We start from the raw sequence: 14,859 nt of genomic DNA on the forward strand, positions 1-14,859 counted from the left end.
AAAGTCTGATGGCAGAGACTGCCCCAGCTCAGTTAGGGGTAGCACAATGACTTACTGAAGTCAGAAGCTCATGAGGGAAAATAATTCAGACTGAAGTTATGATTAAAAAATACCTGTGGTGAAGACAAATAATTTTGGAAGAACTTAACAGGAGATGCCACTGGTCTTTTTCATGGGAATCTTCAAATCCAGGTTTTTTGAAAAGAATGGACTCCAATCAAATCACAAAGTAACTCCAATCAAAGCTCAAAGCATAAAGTGTGAAGTAACACCTGCCTTACAGGAGCCAGGCTGGACTACTGCAAATCTTGTTCCAGTTGTAAAAGTTGTTGCTGCTTCTAGAAGGCAGCTCTGATTAAAAGGCTGAAGATGACCACTGTAAATGCTTAGGGAATGCCAGGAGAATGGACAGCAGGTGTTGATCCCTGTCCACGAGTTAACTCAAGCTGCCATCTCCTGTAGTCACTGCAGGGGACAGGGTGCAGGGCTGGAGGGGTCATTGCACTGACCTGGTGGGACTTTTTGTATGTTCTTGCCTAAAAGACAAGACAGGAAAATGATAACAGTGCAAACACCTCTCCTCAAAACCTGCTGTGAGAGCCAGGAGAGCACATGAAGTTCTGTACATAGTTTGTACATGCAGAAAGGATGGAGAAAACAGACTGATGTCCCAGCCAGGTGGCCGGTTAGATTGGCCTGGTTCCTTTCTTTGGGGAATACAAGGAGCAGAGCCAGAGGATGTCCTGCCATCACTCAGCCTTGCCAGAAACTCTACGAGCACTCAGAAACATGGGCAGGGTGGTAAGGGGCCTGAACAGACACTTCTGATACCCTGAGCAGCATCTGCTTTCCTGTTCTTGGGATAGAGACTGGTGCTGATGTGGTCCATGTTAGGACCACAGGTTAGGTTTCCCGTATGGCTGCTGAAGAGAGACAGAAGCATGTAGAAAGGTCACTCACAAAAATACCCAGTCAGAAAGACTGGTTGAATCTGGTTGAAACCCAAAATCTCATGTTGGGTTTGGACAGAGCAACTCATCTCCCAGGCTATCATCCTGCCAAGTCACACGGTGGCTGGACAACTGAGGTATCCCACAAGTGTTCTCCTTTCACCTTGGCAGCTTGGGCTGAGAAACTGGAAAGCTATTGCTGCTGTGGTTGGTTTTTGTGTCTAGCTGATCCTATTACTATGCAAACCTGATGCAGCCACAGCAGCAGCTCAGCTGTAAGAGCATTATAACCGCCCATGCATGTTACAGTGATGCCACTTGGGCTGCTAATTTGGCAAAACCTGGATCCTAACAGAGATTTAGCTCATGGACTTCTGCCACTCCCCACTTGTCTGCTACAGAATCAACCATCTTGGAAATAATGCAGTCACCAGGAATTCACAACCAGCAGTGAAATGGGATTCACCAAGAGCCCCTTGCTCTTGGCGAACTTGTTTCTCCTCTCTCGGGCTACATCCATACTGATAAAGAATGCCATTAAGGACCCGCTCTGTGGTGTGTGACCAGGTGGGGCAGCAGACCTTGAATTCCCAAGCCTGGATGAGACCACCATGAACACAAATTAATGGAGTTATGCTGGTCCAGAGCCTCAGTGTGCAAAAGCAGAAGAAAGAACTGGATCCACGCCCACATGCCAGATGATGCTGCTGATCCTTTGTTTGCAAGAGAAATTGCATGCACAGCCAGCTGCTGTGCCTTGGTGGGTGTAGGGTCCCTCATCAAGCAGGTGCTTAAAGTCCTGAATTGAAATGCAATAAGCAGGTGCTGTGTGAGGGCTTCTGGACAAAATATCGGCAATATGTCCAGATGTGGCACCATGAACGTGAGCTCATGCACTGAGCACAAGTTACCTTCAGATGCACTGAATGCTCATTTTCATCCTTCCCCACAGATACTGGTGACAGACAGATGCTTCTCAGAAGGTCACATGTAGCAAGTATGATGGGCACAGATGCACGCAGGGATTTTGGGCATTGCAAAGGTCTCTCACCCATCCTTGAACATGGTCTTTTTTTTTGGAGAACGACAACCCTTTTTGTATACCAGCCCAGAGGCATGAATACATTTTCAGGCTGAAGATGATCCTGTGTGCCTGTGGGATCAGGGATGTCTCTCTTGCCAACCCTGGAAGGCAGCTGGGTCTCAAGGAGGTGGATCACAGAATTGCCAGAGCCCTGAAGTTAGCAGGACTGCAAGGATGGGGAGTTCCACCTCTGCTGCCCATGGATATGGTGGTGCTCCCCAAGTCTAGGCATTTAGTCAATAGTCAAACAGAAATGATCTCCCAGGATTCAGGCGGTAATAACCAGTGTAAATAGCAAGGACCTTTAGCTCATTTATGGCTTTGATGGCCAAACACTTGCACTGGTAACTTGCAGACTGAAATTTCCTGGTATCAAGATTTGTGCAGCTACTAACTACAAATCAGAAAAGACCCAAATAATAAATTGCTGGAGGCTTACAGTTACTTTGGGAACAGAGAGAGAAAGAATACATTTAAGCGAAACGATTCACTCACTTGTCCTCAAGTCTGTCTGAAAATATTCTTAAAGTGTCACTCAGCACTGCAAAAATTATCTCCCGTTCTCATTTACAACCAAATGTTAAGAACTGGGGGATACATATTCCTCCCATCCTGAACATTTTTTTGAGGGTTGTGTAATCAGCTGGTCCAACATTCACAATTTTTGCTTATTTATCTACTCAGGCCTTTTTTTTTTTTTTTTTTTTCTAAATGCACAGCCTCTCTGCAGTCTGGCAGAGCCAGGCTTGCAGTATTGATTTAGGAAGAGGCAGTTGTGACAATATAGTCCCAGGCTAATTCTTGTGCTGTACGGGGGCTGCTCTGCCTTTAGCAGCAGCCTCACCCCCAGCATGGGGCTCGCTTTAAAAACGAAGAAAAAAAATTAAAGAAAAGCTACTTTTCTCTGTTCTGCTTTGAAGGGAAAAAGGATTACCAAGGCTAAATAAGTCATCTGAGTACTTAGCTAGCAAGCCTAAATAGCACCCTGATAGGAAGTTCTGGCAGAGAGCTAATTAAATTAACTCTCTTTGATTTATTAACAAGCAGAGCAACATATCACACAGGATTGTCCCGTGAAATGAATGTGTTTTCTGATTCCCTTAGCTGCTTCAGCGCAGTCACCTCCCAGAAAACCCCGTTACAGGGACTCAAGTTTAATGAGACTCAATGGCCCGAGAAGGATCCCTGCTCACCAGCAGAGATACGCACTGGTAATCATACCTAAAAGCATGTTTATTTTCGTTGCACTCCCCTAATTCCTTTTTAATGCCTAGGACTATCTAATGGCTAATTCATAATTTCCTGCTAACCAATATACAGATGAATGACAAGCAAAAGCCTTCTGCATGTTTAATTATTCTGTTGATTTAAAAGCCACTTCTCCCTCAGTGCAAGTTTCTCTGTGTGTGTGTGCTCTCATGCATCACGTATTTCATTATTTTTAGAAGCATGCTCTGTGCCTTTTTATGCTCCCATAGTTCCAGCATCCAGTAATTACCATGTTTTGTGTCCAACAGACCTGATCCACCAGCAAGTGTAAAGCAGGAAAACATTGCTGTCTCCAAATGGAGTTATTCCATGTTACACCAGACCTGAGACCTGACCCCTTCTATTTTCAACGGGGAAAATGTTATTTGTGCACTGGGACTCTTGTGAAGTAGCAGGATATAAAATTCAGAAAACTTCAGAGCAGTGAAAATCCAAATTGAAGACTGTGAATGCACAGACGAGAATCTATTTATGTAGCAAGCTCTACTTCTGCTTAACCCCTGCAAGGAACTGTAACTCTCTTTGCATATTTGATTTTTCTCCCTCAGTAAAGCATAGTCTGCTTAACCTATTTTTGCTACTTTCCAGCAGTTTCACTGGAGGGATTCTTCCTTACGCCTTACATGTAGCTTTGCTATCTGAGCGCTCCTTTGTTAAATTAAGGCAATTAATAAATGGAGATGTTAAGCAATCAATTTTTGCCTGAATATCTCCACAGCCTTACGTATGACTGGCTGTAATCACAAGATAAATGCAATGTGCTGATGTATGGTAATGTTCAATAATACATTCTACACCAGGCTCAATTCATCAGGGAGTTTCTGGAGGGGAGGCATTTGTTATTGGCTGTCTCCGGACCTCAAGGATAACATTCCTGTCCTTTCCATTGGCCACCCCGCTGCTGCAAGCCTCTTCCCGTCTTATTTTGATGATGAATATGAAGGCATGCTAAGCTGTGCCGGAGAGCAGCTCTCGCCGACTGCACTCCCACCCCGGGCTCAAGGACTCCAGAGCTCCCCGGCTGCTTCCCCTGCCCACTGCCAGCAGCAGCAGCAACAGCAGCAGCAGCAGCAGCAGCAACGCCAAAAGTTGTGATGCTTTTCTTCACCCAGTGCTTTGGGGCTGTGTTAGATCTTATTCATCTGCGGTTTCAGCACTACAAGGCAAAGAGGGTTTTCTCAGCTGCCGGGCAACTTGTCTGTGTCGTCAACCCAACACACAGCCTCAAGGTGAGTTAAAAAATATTTTTTTCTCTTCTAACGTCTCCTTGTCTGCTCCACCACCGCCACCCGTGATTCTCCACAGGGAATGAAATTATGCTCTGGCAGCAAGGGGAGAGTGCTGTTAACACATTGCAGCCCTGGCAGAGAGGATGTTCGCATTGTCTGAATGCATGATTCCCTCTGGAGCAAAGGACAAGCAACCCACTGCTCCGAGCGATCGTGGGAAGTCGCGGCTCCCCCTCCCCAAAGTTTCCTCATCCTTTTCACCCACGTAATGAGCATGCATGTTGCAAGCGTTTAGTAAAAAAAAAATGATTGGGAAAGTTAGTTTGATGAATTAACATCCCTTTCTAGTAGAAGGATGCTGTGTGGTCTCCCAGGCTGACACCCCAGCGCAGGGGGATGCTGCCAGGCAGAGGGGAGCGGGAAGACGGGGGTGGCGGTACAGGATCTCCTCTGCTGCCGTTTTCTCTTTCAGGGGAAAAACGGCTCTTTCTGTCTCCTGCGGGGAGTCGGAGGCATTCCTCTGGCGCTGAAACTGCCCTTAAGCTGTTTGCAAGGTGAATCTATTCTAGGAGGGAGAATACACTTGTTTTAATGCAAAACTATTTATAGTTTCCATAAAAACATGTCTTTTACTTGCACAATTCTGAATTTACACTGACAAAGTGTCAACAGCTCCATCTATAGCAGAGCCTTCATGTTTGTAGTAGAGAAGGAGCAGCAGGGGGAGAAAGCAATCAGGAGGCTTTAATTACTTTATCACACTAGTGAGTGACCAACTTTAATGAAGCGGCTTCTGTTTTGTGAGAAGTCCTTGCTGGCCTGACTTGTGAGGTAGCTCCGCTATCCTGGTGTAGGCTTAGAAATTAATTTAATTCAGAACAACTTGGGTTTGGCTCTGCAAGGCTCCCTGTGAGGTACTTGGAGGGGTTGCAGGAAGCATCTTTCCCGAGCTCCTGATCCCTGGGACACCGTTTGATGGGGTAAATCCCTTTTCAGAACGGCATCACTTCTCCAAAAAAAGGCATGCTTCCCACAGACATTTTTCCTGTCTCAGGGTGTGCTTAGGCAGGGGGAGATGGCTTCTAGCAGGGTGCCGGCTCCGGGAGGATTTTCCCGCAAGGCTGTGCTCTGAGCACTGCCGCCTGGGGCAGGAGCTCCCGGGGGATGAAGCGCCCGGGTGCAGGCTCGCCTCTCCCGGCACCGCGCTCCGCACAAAATAAGTTAAAAACACACAGCCTCATCATTATCTAAAAGGGTCTGGTTGTCAGAATGGGTAAAAGAAGTAGCTGCATTCCTAAGTGCACGGGGAGATCTTGTAAGTGAATTCTTCTGTGCTCAAACCTTTTATGTGACTGTCTCCCGCTACTTTCATGTATAATGTTCATTATTTGAAAAATAAAAAAAAAGTGAGCAGGAAAAAAGTCTGTCAACACACAACACAATTTCAGTGCCAGTGGAACTGGCTGATAAGGTCCTATAAGCACACAGGGGGATGACTATTGCTCCACTGTTACCTAAGGCTAGATCCAAGTTTATCATTTCAGGACATGCTGAGTTGTGGGTTTGCTACTGCAGGAGCTGCAACTGTATTAACACAGAGAGAATTTAATTTTGCTAAAATTCCCCATATCCGAGCTCTTCTCTGCTCAGACTGAAAGCCCAGCAGAAAGACAAACAATCTCTACCTTGGCAGCCTTTGAATGTAGGCATAGGAAGCAAAACTGCCTTGGAAACAAACAGGAAACCTCTAGGAAAAGGTCTGGTGTGTCACTGCAGCCCCAGCAAGAGTTGTCTTGTCCTGGGTGGGAATTGCTCCCCTGATAAGGCTGCATTGGGAACTCAATGGCACAGGGGTGTGCACAGGAGCCTGCTGAGACACCATTCAAGTGAACAAGCAGATGACAAACCCTCTGCTCTGATAAACCCCTCTGACTGTAGAGTGAAACATGCTGTGTGAGTGCTCCCAGGTTACCCAGCTCACAACTGGCCGCATCAATGTGCTGGGCTTTAGCTCTAATGTGCTCCCCAAGTGTTCAGCTTCCCTCCAGCTGCTTAAGGAACACATCACCACTTTGTGGCAGCATCCAGAGGAGATGTGGGGATCAGGTCTCTTTGTGCCCAGCCTGACACAAACAGTTGATCACCCACAGCAGCCTGTGGGCCAGCTGGAGCCTGCTGGCTCTGGGCCAGCAAGGCATCTTGTCCAAACCCTGGTGTCAGAGTCAAGTCAGGTGAACCTGCTTCTCAGAGTGCCCATTTCTCCCCCAGGGATGCACAGAGGGGAGGCTGTTGTTGCTCTAAAAGGCATCTAAGGGACAATGAAATGTAAAAGGGCCTAACTTACTCCTTTGTGATGGTTTAGAGTATTGTGACTACTTTTATGTTTCTTAGTCTATTATTTCTAGCTGGGTCTTTTCATCTGTAGCATTTTGTTGACAGCCCCCAAATCTATCTTAACAATTGACAAGTGGAGTGAAAACTGTATTAAAGTTTGCAGTCGATGAATACAGACCTGCTAGGAAACAAGGGCTGGGAGCAATGTCATTTCTCTCCCTTTTCTTCGAGGTTTAATGTTTGTTTTTACTCCAAAATTGTAAGCCCTTTGCAAAGGGATTATTTTATTCTGTATCTCCACAGTGCTGGCGCAATGGGACTCCTGGCTGATTGGGGCAAATGATAAGTGACAGGCATCACACTCTGGTGTGATTATGCATGCTGACATCCTTCACACGGGTCAGGTCTTCAATCAGTGCCAATGCACATAACTTCATTAAAGTCAATTGCTGCAGGACCTCCATTTTCACTCCTTCCACCCAAGGGAGTGCTCAGGGATGGTAGTGGGATTCACCCACACAGGAGGATCCGTGGCTGGTTATCACGTATGTGTGTCAGAGATGTGGCATCGCAGAAAGCGCTCAGGGAGCAGCAGAGGACAGGGGAGATCTGGTGCCCTCCAGGGAAGGTTGCACCAGCTTCTGCAGTCACAGACCCACAGCCAGACCAAGGGGGCACTCCTGTAAAGTTATGCCAGAACGCTGTCATCATCATCAGCCTGGACATCTGACAATTACCAGAGCCCATCACTTATCTCTTTTTTTAGGAGAGATCCAGAGCTTGATAGAGAAGAACACACTTAGAGAGAAACCCATGTATTTCTTCCCACAGAAAGGCTCATTAATTGGGAAGGCTGATGAACATTTCTGTGTTTCTTAAAGGGCAAGATGGTAAAAGTGTCAGCACAGACACCTCTATTGATCTGCTGCTACTTTCCCTGCACTTGACAGGCTGACATGGGTGACTCTAAGAGGGAAAGACAATTTCGCAACTGTCCCCCTCTGCTTTGTTGGTTTGGCAGGAGTATGAATGGGAGGGGGTGTTTGTTTCAGAGCCTTTGTCGTTCTTGCCACTTTCTGCTCTTTGTCCTCCTACCGAGCTTTCCCAGATATAGCAGCATCTCACAGTATAGTGCTACTCTGGGATCAAAATTCACTTGCCAAGCAGAGAAAACCACTTACTTACCACGCTTCTATAGGTCACCTTTGTTCTCAATCATTTTATACCCATTAATTTGTAACCTGTCTTCTTTCAAGCATGTGGTCAACCTGACATCTTCCCTTGGAGAGGCACAGCTGGGCAACGGAGCTCTCTAGCCAAGTGGTTGCTCTCTCCAAAGCCATACTGATTAAAAGAGCAACACTTATGCTGCTGGCTGCAGGTCCCAGCATGCAGGGAAAGTTTAAGGGTCCTCCATTCCATGGAAGAAATGGACAGGGTTTTCTGATCCTGCAGAGGTGAGACTCAGTGAACTCCTGTATATTTGGCCCCTGTCAATAACAATTCTGCCCAGAATTGCAAACTGGAAAGAAGAGGAAGCTGGGGGGTATCCTCACTCCTTAGCATCAGTCACTGTCCCAATAGCCAGCCTTACATGGCAGGAACGGCAGGACAATCACATTCCAGACAGGTGCTGATGCTTCAAGAGATGCTGCATACGGCTGGGTAAAACAGATCTTCTTTCAAGAAGTTACTAGGTTTTTACACACAATGTTTAACTTTTTGGGGAGTGTGAAAACTGTTCATTTAAAACAATAAAATTGTGTTTACAATATTCTTGTAAGAAGCACCAATCTCCACCGCTGTTTTTTTGATTTACAAAAAAAGAATTTTCAAACAAGGTCATAAATAGTTCAATCTTATATTCTAAAAGGGTCATAACACGATTTATGGGTCCAGCTGTCTTTCAGCTAGTTTTTAAAGCAACAAGCAAATCTGCTCCGACCTAGGGAAGGGGTTGGAATCCTGTTATAACAGCTGGCTCTGCACCCAGTGGCAGCCAAATAGCATTGTAATCCACTTTACCCCAGGAGGATTAAAGTGCTAGAGTGCATTACACCCCCATGAGATCTATTTATTTGGTGCAAGGGAGGAGAGCGACTTTGAAACCTGCTGCTAACAACCCCCAGATGCCACTGTCTCAGCCCAGACCCTCAAGTTTCCCAGGCAGGGCTGTGATTTGGAGACAAAGTGGCATTTGGCCCCAGTGTCCAGCAGGATTGTGACAGCTGCGGTGAGAGGATCTGTACAATGCTCTGCTACCTGCAAACCCGGGCTCCTGGCAAGGTGCCTGTTTCCCACCCCAGCTATGGGCTAGGGCTGTGTGAGCACTGGGCATGTCAGATTTAAATCCTTTTGTAGAGATGTGGATAGCAGTAGGCAGGGCTTTGTCACCTCTCCTTCAGCCCTGCCTCTGTTTGACGGAATTCCAGTTGACCCAGAAGCCTCGGTCTGTCCTGAGATGTGACTTCAAGGGTGCCCTGCAGAGGAGGGGCACAGCACCTCAGGCAGCTCTCCCCGGGGACTCTCCATTCGCTGCTGCTCCCTGACCCCAGGTCCCCCTCTCTCCAGCAAGCCATTAACCTCAAGCCTGCAGATCCACTCAGCTGCACCACCATGGGCTGTGGCAAAGGCAGCACGGGCTTCACGGAACACTCGCTGCAAAGCGAGACAGCTTCTGCGTGCTCCCAGAGAATAACAACCACTTTCTCCTGGGGACAGCGAGGGAAAGAGCCCTCAGCCCAGGAGTTTCTGTGTGAACAGGCTCGGGTTTCCTTCTCCTCACCTCCCAGCCCACATCCACTGCAGAAAGTTAATTACCATTGTTAGCTGGTCCCGCGTGTAATGCTACAGCTCTGGAGGTGGGATAGAGTATAGGGATAGAGTAGACAAGCGCTGAGTCCTCTCCTGCCCACACTTGATTTTGAGACTGGATTTGAGGCAATAGCACAAGGGGTAATGGTTTTAAACTGAAGGAGGATCGATTTAAATTAGATAAAATGAAAAAAGGTTTTTTTATGATAAGGGTGGTGAAACACTGGCAGTTTTCCCAGAGAGGTGGTTGATGCCCTGTACCTGGAAACATTCAAGGTCAGGCTGGACAGAGTGTTGAGCAGCCTGATCTCATTGAAGATGTCCCTACTCATTGCAGTGGGGCTGAAGTAGATGGCCTTTAAATGGTCCCTTCCAACTCAAACTATTCTAGGATTCTCTGATTCTGTATTAAATCTGACCTGGTTGCAGGACATTTGAAGTCAGATGTTATCAATGGAAGACAGTGCTGTTATTTTAATATTAGAGAAACATCTCTCCCCTTGACAGGGTGTTTGACAGCAAGGTGAGGAGTAGCCATCAGACACTGCCACATACTACTTTGTAATCCTCCCACTCTGATGTGGCTCAGTATATCAGGAATTTCTCAGCGCAGCCCTTCAGGTTAGACATAATAGCCCAGGTAACTTTCTTGGGAGATATACTGTCCCAGAGGAATTGCTGTGACTAACACAGAGGGTGCAGAGGAAAAAGGGATGTTCTATTACAAGGCTTGATTACATGAAATCAGTGGCAAGGTCTCAGTTTGCTTCCCATCAGATCTAAGTCACACTGAATATGATCCTGCAAGTCCCAGGTGCTAAAATGTCCTCAGTCAGATTCCTAGACACCATGAATTTTGCCTCAAAGTCAGAATTTACAGAGTATAATTTTTTGTTTAACCATTAAAATTCTCACCTGGTAGCAAAGAACTCCCAGCATAAGTAGCTGGGTGACATTTAAAAGCTTCACTTCTTTTTCTCAGAAACGATTTGAGGTTCTTAAGTAATGCGAGAAATTGAGTTTAAAGGTAGCACATAGGATCCCAAGAGCCCTGGTAAAATGACGGAAAGGAGCTGCTGTGTCTGTGCCCAGCCTTCCTGGGACTTTGGTGTTTTCTACACTGTCCAAAAGCCCATAATTCTTGTTCTGCCTGGCTCGGAGCTGAGACTTCATGTCTCTTTTGGCAGCACCAAAGTCTGGCCCTCACAATAGGAAATTGGCATCCCTCAACTGAGTGCACGAGAGAGAACTGAATTCTGCAACAATTTCACAGGGTAGCAGTGGGGGGAAGACAGTCTTCATGCAGCTTTACTGGGAATTGAGTGAGGAAGTGAGGAGCAAAGGAGAACACAGCCATGCTCTCCTGGCTCCGTGGGTTGGGGTGTTAAGGCTTGCTGCTCCCCTGGCATGGTGACCATGGGATCAATGACCATGACAAGCTGCCCCTGGCACCTCTTGTGGCATTGGCGCTGGCACACATGGCATGGCACACAATGGTACAGAGCCATTGTCAGGCAGCACATGAGCCACCAAAAAGGAGGAATTCATTTGGAGAGCTGAACAAGGTTTAGGCAATACACCAGGCCTGCTTTTGCTGTGATTTTTGCAGCAGAACTGAGCAAAGCTGAGCCATGCACCTTCTGACGGACCTAGGAGAAGCCACTTGGGTCTAGTTGAATGTGACATCAACTTCCCAGCCCACCTCTTTATGCATATGGTGTATTTGGAAAAAAAAAAAAAGCACAGATGTTCAGTCATTATACACCTTATCAGACTGAATTCTTTTTCTCTCTTTCCATAGCTTGCCTCTTTTTGTTATCTTTTCTTCTCTGCTCTTGCTCTTTCTAATGCTTCCCATTCCCTGCTGTACCAAAGTCTTATAGCAAAAGATTTTTCTTATCTGTCATTCAAAAACCTAATTTGGGGCTTTTCTTGCTCCTGCTGGAAGGAAAGCATCACTAACTTCACTGCAACTTTGGATGTCTTATTTTCCTCCAAACTGTTTCAGAAGAAATCACAATACATTCAGTCCTTGCTGACACTAATTTTGCAATTGACAGATGAAGTTTCTTTTTTACATGATCAGGAGCATGACCAGGAGAGCTACAAAAAGCAGTGAAGCATTGTGTCCCAAGCCATGGATGCAGCTGGCAAGGAAGCCAAGGGCTTTACATGCCTGCAAAACTTAATTGCCATCCTGCACTGGACTGGGGCCCAAGCAAACAGGTCCAGCTGAAGGAGCCACATCGCTTGTTGTCCACCCAGCATATTGAGACATGGAAATGATCCCATCAGCTCCCAAAAGAGAATATCTTCCCTCTGCTTTGTTGTGGTAAAGTAAACATAATCCAGCAGGGATTGAAGCTGGCAGTTTTGTGTGCGCACCACCAAAGAAGACACACATCCCTTCTGCTTCCACACTGCAAGGGCAAGCAGCTGGGCAGGGCAGTGGCTCAACTGTTTTTTAGAGCCTCACACAAAGCTCTGACCCCTTGGCATTATTGAGGGCTGTGCTGAATGGAAAATTTTCCCTTGTGCATGGAGACTTCCTGAAAATTGCTCTGGATGACCTGCTAACAACCACCTGCAATGCTCCTGCTCAGCTCTCCCATTGCATGCTCCAAAGAGGGAAGAGCATCTTGGCACTCCGATAAATTCCCTGACACATGTGCAGTGTACAATCTGAAGTACTTTTATTTATTTAGAGACATTTCTGAGCATCTTATATAACATTAATGGATTTATCTTTAGTTCTCCCCTTTCATCTCAGCAATACCATGAAAGTGTCACTGAAGGAGAGCAGCAGGAACCTCTGAATACTTTGTATGTTTATTTTGGTGTTCTTTTTTTAAAAGACAGAAATGTTTGAAACAACTTTGGGAAGAAATTAACCACCTACTTCCATACCAGATGCAGAGCTTTCGGTTCTGGTCTTTTCTTCCAGAGCAATTTCATTCTGAATTGATCCAAAATGAAACCCTTTTTCACTTCTAGGTTGGCCTCCTCAGTTATAAAAAAAAAGAAAAAAAATCATTTGAACAGCTTTAATATTTCACATATGGAAATATTAGGGTTCAGAATAGTTGATGAACTGCCCATCAGCTCCTAGTAAATGCATAGCTGAGAAGAGACACAGGTCCTTGTGAATATTTTAAACACCAGATCACACACTCTTTCACATCAAATGCCAGCTGAAATGTAAAGAGAAACAGAGAAATGGAGCATAAATAAGATTGAAAAATATTAAATTGGTAACATCTCCTTGTGCAGAACACAAATGCTATAGATGAGCAAGGAGGCGGATGCTACGGAGCAGAAAACCACATCAGCAGAGGATGAAAATGTTCTTCCACTCCTGGGAACTGCCATGTGGAAAATAAGCAAATAAGCGTAAAAATGGAGTAAATGACCACCACACAGGGATTACGTAGGGCAGCTGGGGTAAGGGCATGGTCATGGTCACCTTCAGGCTTTGTGAAAATGAGAGGCTGAAATGGGAACAGCAGAACGGTGGCAAGTGGGATGGTCATGGCAATACCCCAGCTCAGCAGGAGCACTCAGGGGATCGGCGTCAAGCTTATGCACAGATGGAAAATATGGATGTTTTACCAGATCAGACACTTACTCAGACATACTTATTCTGAAAATTATCAAACTTGATCCAGCAAAGGACTGTATGAAAAACCTGCTGGAGTTCAGCAGATGTACCCACCTCTTTTGAAGAGTGCAGGGCATACTAGAGACATCCTCATTCTCAGTAGGGATGTCTGAGTTCTGCATTGCAACGTGTGCCCAGCTGAGGACACCTGGCTGCACACAGGGATGTGCTGTCTATGCTGGTTGGACTCCCCTGTATGAAAAGCCACACCACATGCCAGGGGAGTCCAGGGAAGTCTAGGCTTTACTTGTAAAAGGAGGGCAGTTAACTGTGAGCTCCCTGCTTTTTTTGCCTGAGAGCTGAGGTTCTCTGTGGTGCAACACCCTCAGGAGTCTAGGATCAGCGAGATTCTTCATTCTCAAAGAAAGACTGCTTTTCTTGCCACCAACAATCAAGGAAGCTGGAAGACAAGCTTAGGAAGAGTATGTTATTTTTATTTAGCTGAAGTTAATTTAAATGGACCCCACTGATATCCTACAGTTCCTTTGGCTCAATCAAAAGAAAAACCAAGCAAGATAGTTGTATTCTTCAAGCAAATCCAAAAGGTTGGGCACTGTAACATAAATACTATGTTTGCTGTTTAGCACAGGTTCAAGTAAGACAGCTTTCTTTCCACTCCAGAAAAAAAAAATGTCTGGCAACATGACTGCATGCTGAGAGCTTTCAATTTACTTCTACTAGAAGGAACTCATCACCAAGAAAAATTAGAGAATTATTTTTGGATGAGTAGGCAACAGAGAATTTCAGGCAAAGTAAGTGAATAAAGCATGGATTTCATTACCTTTGCCAGGTAAGAGGGACAAAGGGCATCTACTTGGTAGATAAGCTGAACATGAGCCAGCAATGTATCCTTGGAGCAAAGACCAGCCTCATCCTGAACTGTGTTAGCAGGACTGTAAACCAGTCACAGTGTAGCTTCTGAGATCACATCCAGAACTGCCCAGAAATCCTTTCCCAGCTGAATTGCCCTGACCCTGCAATACTCTATAAAAATAGAACTTGGTGTAAACAAGGAGGTGCAGAAGTCTAAGGGTGCTGAGAATAATCTTGGGAGATTTGCCTCAATAATGACCAAACCAAAGTCATACCAGGCAAATGCATCTGAAAAGAACAAAGAAGGCAGACAGAGAGTCATATGGGGTGCACTTGGGAATCCAAGGTTCAGCACAGGAGACTGACACCAGTGCAAAAGTATTGAGCTATGCCAGTTACACAAATATCTGGTAATTTAAACTCATCAGAAATGCAAATCCTGGTCCAAAGCCCAGAGTCATCACCAGCTAATTAAATCAATCTGGACTGGAAAGGAGGTCACTGTGGCAGATGAGGGATGGCAAAAGAGAGTAAGAATACTCCAAAATATGCTTTGGGACAAGCACCCTTATTTGTTATTACAAGCAATACTAAATAAATTCTGACAATGAGAAGACAGATTGCCCAAAATCTACCAGAAAAGACTTTGCACCATGGCACAAGTGGAAATATGTTCCTAAAGAGAGCTGAGTGGAGAAAATAATATGG

The 14,859-nt window shown here is 45.7% G+C and overlaps 1 protein-coding gene across 1 annotated transcript in view; it reads left to right on the forward strand.

Moving 5' to 3' along the window:
- The first annotated feature begins 4,251 nt into the window (after positions 1-4,251).
- SIAH3 (siah E3 ubiquitin protein ligase family member 3) overlaps positions 4,252-14,859 on the forward strand; it is a 39,363-nt gene continuing 28,755 nt past the window's right edge. Inside the window, exon 1 of the mRNA XM_066313302.1 lies at positions 4,252-4,532. Within this exon, the coding sequence (XP_066169399.1) occupies positions 4,398-4,532 (135 nt within the window). The 5' untranslated portion in view covers positions 4,252-4,397. The remainder of the gene's footprint in view (positions 4,533-14,859) is intronic.

This window comes from Sylvia atricapilla, chromosome 2, assembly GCF_009819655.1.
Source record: "Sylvia atricapilla isolate bSylAtr1 chromosome 2, bSylAtr1.pri, whole genome shotgun sequence".
In the NCBI taxonomy this organism is placed as follows: domain Eukaryota; kingdom Metazoa; phylum Chordata; class Aves; order Passeriformes; family Sylviidae; genus Sylvia; species Sylvia atricapilla.